General features: G+C 38.7%; 1 protein-coding gene across 2 annotated transcripts in view; it reads left to right on the forward strand.

Moving 5' to 3' along the window:
- Nucleotides 1-253: 253 nt before the first annotated feature.
- Nucleotides 254-12081, forward strand: part of wnt7bb (wingless-type MMTV integration site family, member 7Bb) — a 61558-nt gene continuing 49730 nt past the window's right edge. Inside the window, exon 1 of one of the 2 annotated variants that reach the window (XM_052119606.1) lies at nt 254-803. In XM_052119606.1, the coding sequence (XP_051975566.1) occupies nt 724-803 (80 nt within the window). In that variant the 5' untranslated portion in view covers nt 254-723. Of the gene's footprint in view, nt 804-5332; nt 5597-12081 lie in introns of those variants that run through there. The other variant, XM_052119605.1, reaches the window with a different exon arrangement.

A 12081-nucleotide genomic window follows, 5' to 3' on the forward strand; every position in this document is an offset into this window, starting at 1 on the left:
CATGCAAAACATTTATGGTGGTACGTTGAATGTAGAGAAATGCAAACGTGCAAGCAAGGACTTGGCTTCAACTTATGTATGTATCGTCTCTCCTAGCCCTCCCCTTGTAGCTCAATTTATGAAATATCAACCATGAGATGTGAATGCATGGAATGATCACTTGGTTGCACGATTGTGCAATGGACTTACAGCCAATTTCATTATGAAAAGGGAGGGCAGATCCTTCATGCCTTTCATTTGCAGGCTTTGCAGCACAAGCACGTGTGCTGTGCCTGTTAAATGCTCTCATCTGCCAGTGTAAAGCTGAGGGGGCGTGGATAAGGGCTTGTGTTACCTGCCCTAGACTTTCACCTGCAAAGAAATGGGAAGAATTTAACAAACCTGCAGCAGCAGTGCATGAGCTCTGGAACTTAAAACCATCTGCATTCCAGCAGAGAGAGAGAAGAAGGCGGAACTTTATACTCACGACAGGTTCACCTGAAAACACTGGACTCGCTCCTCCTCGAAAAACACAGAGTTTGCAACCCTCAATCTTCAAAACCTTTGGCTTTCAACCCTGAGAACGAGACAGCAAAGCATCCTTCGGCTGCATCTGAACGCTGACTATGGCTCTCAGGTTTCTGAAAAACTCATTGGAGAAGACACGTTGGAGAAATAGAAACGGCGTGTTTACCTGCACAGGTGGGATGGAGTGGCCGATGTGAGGTGGATTTTCTTCACCGAATGGACACCATGATCAGACCCCTACGACTGTGGATCTTTAACGTGCTCCTGTGTTTCGGCATCATATATTCCAGACTTGGGTAAGATCTACATCATGACTCTTGAATTGGTTTGCTCTGGAAGTTCATCTGTTTGTTACGTTTGGGAAACTAACAGGGTATACTCCATCCAAAACTTTTTAACAGCTTTTTGGAATTTTGTACTCTTAAAAATACATGTATCAAACTACAGGAGCATTTAAAGGAATGTCCCAGTTAAGCTCAATCGTCAGCATTTGTAGCACAAAAAATAATTTAGACTTTTTTTCTTTAAAATAGCAAAAATGGAGGTTCCAGTGAGAATTATTGGAGGGTTTGAAGACAGAAATGTGAAGCTTATTATTTTATAAAAGCACTTTTGATAAAACTTGTGAAATGGTGTGTATTTTAACGTTTTAATGTTTACGAATTGACCCATTGGAATCCAAGATATTTGCTTTTCGATGGCCATTAAATTGAACTATTGAATGCAGTTGTTTTTTGTTTATCTTAAAAGAATGGATGACCAATTACAGGACCTAAAAGATACTGTTTGCCTTATGCATTAATATACATTTTAACGTAAATCTTGAAATCTAAAATCGTGAAATTTTGCATAAAATTTCAGTGGAATAACTTAAGTGTGCAGACATTTTTTTTGCATGTTTGTTGTGTTGTATCCCGCACCTGTACCCAAATTCCAACTTTTTTCCATTGCATTTATCAATGTGCTGTAATTGCATTGGCATTATTGCGATTATAAATGCCAACCATTGATCAGCGTATAATCAAAGAGGCAGATCTGTGCATCTGTTGTTTAAAACATGAGTTTAATGTCTTCTTTTGGTCTTTACAGCCGCTTCCCAATGTGTTTGGTCCATATAATCATCTAGTTTAAATATGGCCCACGCTGCTGTTTTGGCTCTCGTTCACCTCTCTGAAACCTCAGTAATAACAGCACGCTGAGTTGTATTTCCACATTCCTTAACCTGCCAGTTTTGTAAGAGCTCACCTGAATTATTTACAGATTTGTTTGTATTCATCTAGTATTGTCATCTAGTCTATCCATTATTCACGCATTATATTTAACTCATTACTCTGGTTTATTTCTTATTTATGCTTTCATGCTTTATATTTGTCAAATGCACATCATTTTGAAAAGTCATACTCTCACTTATGCAATCATTAGCTTATATAGAATCAGTATATCATATCTAGCTCTACACACGCCCGGATGCATGCATAAACAGATCGCAGTATTATTCAGCCTTTTGAAGTTTAAATCTATTAATGCCACTGTCTAAAAAACTAAACAAAATCTAAAAAACAGCCACAATGCAGAACACACACACACACACACACACACACACACACACACACACACACACAAAATGAATGGGTGAGTCCATAAAACACACACACATGCAAACACGCGCGTGCACACACACACACACACACACACACACACACACACACACACACACACACACCAAAATGAATGGGTGAGTCCATAAAACACACACACATGCACACATCGCACACACACACACACACACACACACCAAAATGAATGGGTGAGTCCATAAAACACACACATGCACACACATGCACACACACACACGCACACACACACACACACACACACACACACACACACACACACACACTTTCATCTTATTACAACCAGGAATATATATCTAAATGCATAACTTGCAACAAAATCTGTAAATCATCTTCTCCTCATCAGGGATGAATAAGTAGCTCTCTGTCGCCATCTAGTGTTAATACTTGTAATTTCATCTGGTTTTAATTACTTTTTAAATGCACAGCACCGATTGAGTCATTTTTGAGGATTGGTTCAATATTTGAGAAAGTCAATTTTCAAGCTCATTGTCATATAGGTAAATAAATTAGTAAATAAAATAGAAAAGGTCTAAATTGTAGTGCTTTTACATTATTTAATTTGGAGTTACAAAAGAGTGCAAAAGAATTACACGTTTATTGTTTCTGGTCACTTTTGACCGGGAACAACTGGAACGTGATTTAATGATGATGAACAGTGCATAAGGGTTAAGATGGATCACAAGACCTCATATGAGGAACAGCATGCTTTGGCATCTCTAGATAACGTGGGGTCTTGTCAGGTCAAACCGGTTTTACCACCCTGAAGCTTGATGCCTGTCACCATACCCCCTTTACCCTCTTTCTGTATGATGACATACAGCACATGCAGGTACAAGCACTGCATTTAACTCATTGCATTAATACAAATGGCCAACATATTTGTGGGTTATCCTTAAGACTGCAATACTTTGTGTATATCAACTATTAAACTGTTCCTTAATGGTTATTTTACTATATTAATAGTTCAATCTAAAACCACATCTACCTAAAGAGGCTGCTTTGGCTGAAATGGTTCTTTTTATTTTATTTATTTATTTTATTTTTTACACATGCTCTTTCAAAACAGGGTTTTAAGGCAACCAAAAATATTTAGATTCCTATCATATCCTATTTAGGATATTTAGGTTAATTCGGGTGGTGGAGGACAAGTCTCAGTTGCCTCCGCTTCTAAAACAAAGTTAATCTACGCATCTGATCACGTGACTCATTGTGCATGACACCGCGGAGACTCACAGCATGTGGAGGCTCATGCTACTCTCCACGATCCACACACAACTCACCACACGCCCCATTGAGAGATCCACTAATCACCACCACGAGGAGGTTACCCCATGTGACTCTACCCTCCCTAGCAACCGGGCCAATTTGGTTGCTTAGGAGACCTGGCTGGAGTCAGCACGCCCTGGATTCAAACTCACGACGCCAGGGGTGATAGTCAGCATCAAAACTCGCTGAGCAACACAGATACCCTTTTTGCTTTTTTTTATTTTTTTGAGGGATGAGCTGAAATACATTTTTGTGGTTAACAATATTATGCCACAAATGCTGTCCAATGAGATTAACTTGTATGGAACCCGGAATATTCCTTTAACTGTCAAATAGATCGCAGGAGTAACCATAGCAACAGCAGTCTGCCAGAGCGTTTTACGACACAATCATAATTGGATATAATTCTAATAAAACTTATATACTGTCATTATTTATCACTTTATTATCGATTAACTTGTGCGATTTTAGAATTTAGAAATTGAATATGACATTGAGCTAACGTTTGGTTAACTATTTGTGGCGCGAAAGACAATCCTGCTTGCACAAGGCACCTCAACAGATCGCGCGGCAAAAAAGTACTTTTAAAAGAGTCATAAATTGTTCAACACTGGTAAAAAAGAAAATCTACTTTCAAGTTGAATAATCAAAAAGCCTTCTTAACCTTCAATCTTATTAATTAATAATATAAGCCTTTGAAATGAAGCTAATCTTGTCCATAAAAACATAAACACTGTCACTATTTCTCATTTTATTATCGATTAACATATGGGCTACAATTTTAGAATTTGAATATAACATTAAGCTAACGTTTGGTAAACTTATTAAGGCGTGTAAGACAATGTTGGTTGCGCGAGACGAACCTCAACAGATCGCGCGCTAATTTATTTATTTGTTTATTTATTTTTTTAATAAATAGGCCTAGTCATAAATTGTAAAACACTGGTAAAAGGGAAAAAAAATCTACTAGGTCAATCTACAACTTAAGAGTGACCTTTAATCTTATTCATTCATTATATAAATCTTTGAAGTGAAGCTAAACTCGTCCGTATCAACACAAATACTGTCACTATTTGTCAGTTTATTATTGATTAACATGCAGGCTACAATTTTATAATTTGTAATTTTAATATGTCTTTGACCAAACGTTTAGTTAACTATTTAAATCGCGACAATGTTGGTTGCGGGAGACGAACCTCAACAGATCGCGCGCCAAAATGTAGGCCTATTTATTTATTTATTTTTAAATATTCATAAATTATACAACACTGGGAATAAATAAATAAATAAACTTTCATTTGAATGGTGAAAAATAAATAAGAATAATTAAGATTGACCTTCAAAACGTGCTCGTTCATAATATAAACCTCTGAAGTGAAGCCAAACTCGTCTGTATAACAACAGAAATACTGTCACTATTTGTCAGTTTATTATTGTTTATCATATACAATTTTAGAATTTAGTATTTTAATGAGGTTGAGCTAAGGTTTAGTTCACTATTTGAGGCGCGAAACGAACCTCAACAGATCACGCACCCAAAAAATAATGTTTTTTTATTTCATAAATTGTGACTATTTAACACTGGTAAAAGTAGAAGTAAAAGTAAATAAATAAATAAATATATACTTCCAGTTGAATGATAAAAAACCTTAAGATTGAACTTCAAGACGTTTCTTTCATTAAAAAAACCTTTGAAGTGAAGCTAAACTCGTCTGTAAAACGGGTCCCCGCCGGTCAACACTGCCGCGGGCACGGACGGGCTGTCATGTGGCCCCTAGTGGCCCCTTTCTCCTGGTGTGCACCAAAAGTGGGCGGATGATGGTGTGATGGTGCCGTCCTCTGCCCAATGGCAGCCCGGAGTCTCCGGAGAGAGGAGAGAGCCACTTCTTTTTCCATCCCCAAATCCATCAAGCCGCTCCGACCACACCGACTGAAAGAACTGCGCGATGACACACCGCGTCTCCAGAGCACACACACGCGTCTGGGAGTTACGCGCCGCGTAGAGGAAGCTCCGTAGCGAACATCACGGACCTGCAACGGGACCTAAACGCGTTTCTTTCTCTCAGTCCGTCAGAAAAGCGCCCGTTCGCTCCACATGTCACCATGATACTCTTCTCATCGCGTAGCGTGCTGCTGTCTGTGTATTACCCGCAGATCTTCCTCATCCTCACGAGCGGGAGCTACCTGTAAGTTTCCAAATCTGAAAAGAGACTCATTTCACAATCACTTTCAGTCAAACGTTTGGACACTCTTGACTCAGTTTATGTTTCTTGTGAAGTTGATAGCTTTTCTGGGAATTAGTCTTGTAGATATATTAATTGCATGAATGCCACCTCCACATTTGAATGTATTATTGTTTTAATGGATGAGTTGGAGTGCATAGTGAAGGAAAAGTAGCCAACAAGTGTCCATCATGCATTGGAACTCCTTCAATGCTGTTTAAATGCATCCCAGGATGCACCCAATCCTATTAGAATGTGTACATTCCAATTGGAATTTATTCCATAATTTGGAACCAATCCATTGAAAAGGATGGAACTCTACTTGAATTCTATTGGAATAATGTCCCACCACTGGACAGATCATGGAGAGCTACAGGGGTTTTAACAGTTCCACTGAATGCTTTGTAATGTGTTATCCTAGCGGGACATCATTTTAGCTGTGTGTGATGTTGGAATGCTTTGAGGAAATTCCTTTTAGGATTCATTAGGATTGGTTGCGACTTATGACTTTAAAAAGTTCATATATAAGATCATTTTAATTTGCTTTGCATTATTGGTCTCTACATAATTCCCAAACTTCCATTTGGATTATTTCATAGCTGTAATGACTTTAATATCATTCTAAAATGTGGAAAATGTTCATTATAATAGAATAGGTAGGTGTGTCGAAACGTTTGACTGGTAGTGTTCATGCGTATATGGATTCAATCTTATTAAAGGAAATCATGCATCTCTTCTGCAAATATTGAATGCATTGTACTAAATACATTCAACTGGAATGTCTGATTTAAATACGTTTGATAAATGTAGTCATGTGGATATTGTGAATGGGACATTTGGAAACATTCATAGTTGTTTGGATCGTATGCAAGATTAATTTAATTCATTTATTTGATCCATGTAGGAATGTTAGAGGGTACAAGTGGCGTGCATATGGGGGGAAATGTCCTTAAAGCTACAGCACCGTAAAACAAATGTCTGAAGATATAAAAATGTGCTTTCAGAGTTAACTGGGTATGTTCAATCAATACTAATATTTAATATGACTGAATCAATCTAATGGAAGTGGCTTTTGTATGGTCAGGTCTGGTAGAAATAGCTTTATCATGTTTCTTACAGTGTTACGGAGGATCTAGAAGTCTTTACATTTGTTCTGTGTTGATAAATGTAAGTGTTCTGTGTTAAAGATGAATGGAAGAGAATTATATTTGGCCACTGAGTGGCAGAGAAGTTCAGTTTGACTATAGAAACAGTGTGTGTGTGTGTGTGTGTTAAATCAAGTTACAGTACTTTGGTGTACTTTGATCATCATTTCAACCTGTCCACCTGTTCTAAACACTTTACAGTACAATATGTTTCTCATTTTGCAATTGTAATTGATTATGTGTCTTCTAAAACAAAAAGTAGGGGAGACAAGAGCTGGTTGTCACACTATTTGAGCATTACTTTACCTATGTTTTCCTATGCATGTGACTCGTTGTATGTAATGCGTGAAATGAACACTAGAGGCGCTACAACAACAACGACTTTCATTCACTTTCACACGATATACGGCAGTTTATCAGTTCACAAATGCTTACTTTTTCTTTTAAGTACATGTAGAAACCATTTGTGTGACCATTTGCATTAGCATCCTATCCAAAGTGATCTTTTATCAAGCTAAAAACAACAAAGAGCAAAGAGTCGTGGTACATTTAGAAGCATTAAAGATTTGCTCTCACAGAGGAGATCTACTTCATTTGAACACTTCTCAATATTGTGTTAAATCTGTTGTGTGGTCAACAGTGTTGGGGAAGCTACTTTGAAGCTACTGATGATTTAAAGTAGTTAACCTACAACTAAAATCAATCTGTGCTTCGAAACCAAAATTCGAAACACTGCCCCCAATGGCCAAAGCGGTAACTGTTGTTGGGCGCATGTGCATCTGTGAGCTCCATTTTCCCAATTAGGTATAGCTGCAGGCCGGAGACCTCCAAATGGGGGTGGAATCTCCAAAAGAGGGTGGGGTTACTTCAGAAGGGGTGGAGTTCTTCCAAAGGGGAGGTGCCAACTCCAAAAGGGGGGCGTCACTTCCACTAATGGTTAAGGATAGGGAAAGGGTTAAGTAAGGGGCTCATCTCCCCTTTTTAACTCGATGATTTTTACGTGACTCGTTGTACGTAATGCGTGAAATGAACACTAGAGGCGCTACAACAACAACGACTTTCATTCACTTTCACAAATAAAACGGCAGTTTATCAGTTTATCATAAATGCTTAAATTTTCTTTTAAGTGCATGTAGAAACCATTTGTGGGACCATTTGCATTAGCATCCTATCCAAAGTGATCTTGAATCAAGTTAAAAACAAAAAAGAGCAACACTTTTGACCGGCAGTTATAAATGTATGTCTCTTCTCCTAATAATTCCTTTCAAAACCCTTGTTCGAAACCCTCTTTGTCAAATGAACTTCAGACAAAGTACTTAATTTTGCAGTCGGAAATCCCAAGCTGAAATTTTTAAATAGATGTGGCTTTTTGTTGCCGTTTAAGTGGGAAAGTCTATGTATAGTGTTGGTTTGCACGTCACGAATGACACCACTGTTTGGGTTTGCATTTTACCATATTTAGCAAATTTGATACATTTTGTGGAACTAAGGGTTTTTAAATAGAGTATAAAAAGGAAAAATGTGGTTTATTCTTTATATATGGACACATTTGACTCTTTGAAGAAGTTTGAGGGTAATGAAGTGAAGGTCGTGGTACATTTAGAAGCATTAAAGATTCACTCTCACAGAGGAAATCTACCTCATTTGAACACTTCTCAATATTGTGCTAAATTCTTGGTTTGCAGCTTTGCAAATCTGGTGCTTTTCCAATTTGAACCTGTATTTAGAAGGAGAGTTTGGTTTATGACACTGAAATGCTGGACTGTAAATGTAAGCGCAGCGTAGTTCTAGCGGGAAGACTAGCAGCTGTACATCATCGCACCATTAGCTGGGTAACTCCAAGCCAATCACATGTAAGCCGTTGCTTTATAAGTCACATTACTGTTTCAGTGTGCTAACGCGGCAACCTCCTCCACCCCACCACCACCTGTTGAGTCCCGTCCTGCACGGGGGTAGGCTCCTCGCCCCTGCCTCCTATCTCCGGCAGGATATGACGGTTCCGAGTACTACAACTTCAGACCGCCAGACGGGGCTTACGCCAAAGAGAGACATTACATTTTTGTTTTATATTCATCAAATAAATGTCATCTTCAATTTCACTCAAGTCTGCGAGTCTTCCTGATAGAACTGATATTTAGAACAGTGCCAAATAAATATGCTGTTTTTCAATGACAAGTTCAAGTTTTATATTTGATCCCCTCCAATCTCCTCAAATGCATCATAAAACAATACAATTCTGACATGTCAGAGACAGAGCAGCTTCATATGTTGTGTAAAATAAAACCACATTAATATAATTTTTCAAACCCGCAACCCTGAAACTCGAAACCTCCTAAAATCGCCATCATAGCTGCATAAATATTGAACCACTGACACTCTTTGTTCATTTTAGCTCTTAACATCTTGATGGTTTCTTCTAGACAGCCATTAGATTAAATGGAGTCCAAACGGAGACTTTTGGGTTTCTCAGATGTTCCTCTTGACCAAATATAATCTCAGTTATCTCACATGTGTCTGCTCTTTCAGTAGAGTCTCAAACTGTGCTCAGATTTACAGAGATAAAAAAGCCTAGGAGCTCAATATAAACGCAAACATTTCTCATCAAACACTCCCAAGAGCAAATGACCTAATCTACAATTTCCAAATTAATTTAATAGACTCCTACTTAATAGTTGTCTCATTTGTGCCTATTTTTATTTCTTCCGATGTATTTCAGGAGAAACATCTGAAATATTGATACAGTACAGTATGAAAAATCCATTAAGTCTCCTGAGCAATGAAATAGCAACATGTAGTCTTCACAAATGGGAGTTTACAGGTATAAATGGGTCCATAAATGTCACATTTCCTCTTATTTTGAACGCTTGGGCATAGTTTGTGGTTTGTGAGTTTCCGTCAAGCGCCTGGTGCCAGTTCACCCATGTTGGTAGTTTGGAGTTTGTTTTAGCTGGATTTGTTTTAAGTAGAACGGACCGGGTGATACTTCAAGCCAAGAGCACAGGGAACATTTATTTTCTTGTGTTTAAAAGTAGAGTGCCTTTACCCATCCTGCAGATTATTTATTCGTCATTTACCAGGAAATCCTACTCATGTTTGAAATCTTCCTTGCGGGACTGAACTGATTTATTTTGTCATATTTTATATGCACCACAATTAAACATACATTTGGAGCTATTTAAGTGTACATTTAAGTTGAGGATGAAGCACTATGCATTATATGTGTGGTCAACAGTGTTGGGGAAGCTACTTTGAAGCTACTGATGATTTAAAGTACAACTAAAATCAATCTGTGCTTCGAAACCGACTTTCGAAACACTGCCCCCAATGGCCAAAGCGGTAACTGTTGTTGGGCGCATGTGCATCTGTGAGCTCCATTTTCCCAATTAGGTATAGCTGCAGGCCGGAGACCTCCAAAAGGGGGGTGGGATCTCCAAAAGAGGGTGGGGTTACTCCAGAATGGGGCAGAGTTATTCCAAAAGGGGAGGTGGCAGTGCCAAAAGGGGGGGGGGGGTGTCACACCCACTAATGGTTAAGGATAGGGAAAGGGTTAATTAAGGGGCTCACTATATCTTTAATGGTGGTTTTGGAGCAATACAGGATGTAAAACAGTGAAGAGGAATGTGTGTTTTATCAACTTTGCCCCCCCAAACCTTAAACCTAAAACTAAGCATCTGTGGAGTAAAAATGTAATGTTAAAGGCTAAAAATGCAACATCCGAATCGCGCTCATCGCTGATTGTGCGAACATGATTACTTACTGGTTTCAATGCAGTATCTGAACCCGGGTCTCCCACGCTGTTGACACAACATGCTTCTGGATGCACAACACGGAAAGTTAAACATGCCAGAACCGCTGCAAAAATGCCTGAAAGGGGATGACGCTTGGCATAATGTGGCTGATCCTAGTGTACCGGAACAGTCGTTAACAACATGCCGACTTCCCATGTGATTGCAAAGTAGTTCGCTATCCGTAAACGTTTAAATGCTCAGGGGAATTCACTAAACAGATGCGCCACTTTTGCGCTTGGTATTTTAGCTATCCACCCACAAACTAGTTTAACCAGCGCAATCGCACTGAAATCACATTGTGTCTTGAGTATTTCAATTAGGTCATTGTCATTCCTTTTCATGCAAACATGCCTCCTTTCGATGTAAATTAGGCTTATTATAGATTGCTTAAAGTTTGAAAAGTTTGTGTGCAATTCCCCGAACCGAAGCCTGGCCACCCCATTGGCCACCCCAATCGCAATTGCTGTTTTAGTCATTTTTTTGGTAATTTTTTGGCAAAATTTTGTTCTTTAGATGTGAAATCATCTCTCTAAAAATGTGTGCACACCAAGGTCGCCAAACCACTCACTCAATGCTGCCCGAACATTTCTGTGCCACCACAGACTAATCGCCATTTCATATGAGCAGTACTTCATCAAATAATACTCAAATGATGCAGAAGATAGTTTTAACCTGGCATATATCCAGATACATGGTGTGGGCAACTACATTCGCAGTAGTGCTTTTATAAAGTGATACATTTTTAATGATAAATTGGCCCCATCCACTTCCATTGTAAGTGTCTCAATGGAACCTCCATTTTTGCTTTTTTAAAACAAAAGGAGAGGCTCGTAAAAATGTTTTTTTGTGGTAATCATCATTATGCCACAAATGCTGTCGAATGAGCTTAACCTGGAATATTCCTTTAAGTATCAATTTAGTCTCTAAAATCATGCAACTGACACAAACTATCTTTGACGCTCAGTAAAGCTTGTTCACACTAACAGCGACACAATTCATTTTCAATGAGAGCTGGCGACTTCTGGCAACACGAGCGACGGCGACCGTTGGCGACCAGATGTGGCCGTGTCCAGCGATGCAACAAAGTTGAGAAATGTTTAACTTTATGCAAATTAAAAGCGACTATTGGGAGCGACAGCCAATATGAGAGAAGATGGTAGAGCTCACGTGATCCTAATATTTTAAAAATAATATTAATTGTAAAGACACAGTGCTGTTTAGACTCTCCATACACACCACTAGCGACCGCCAGACACTGGCGACATGCAGCGATAAAGTAGCTGGCAGTGTGAACGCAGCTTAAGACTACTGAGCTCATCATTTGCTCTTGAAAGAATCTGATGTGAACGTTTGCGTTCATATTGAGATCTCTGACATTTGATCACTGATTTTGGTACCTCTGCAAATCTGTGCACAGTTTGAAACTTTGTTGAGATCTCTTCTAAAAAGACACTTTCCTTTTAATCTCATTGGTGTCTATGAGAAACAAGTTAGACATCATATAACGTGCTCTGAG

The sequence above is a fragment of the Xyrauchen texanus genome, chromosome 46 (assembly GCF_025860055.1).
Source record: "Xyrauchen texanus isolate HMW12.3.18 chromosome 46, RBS_HiC_50CHRs, whole genome shotgun sequence".
NCBI lineage: Eukaryota > Metazoa > Chordata > Actinopteri > Cypriniformes > Catostomidae > Xyrauchen > Xyrauchen texanus.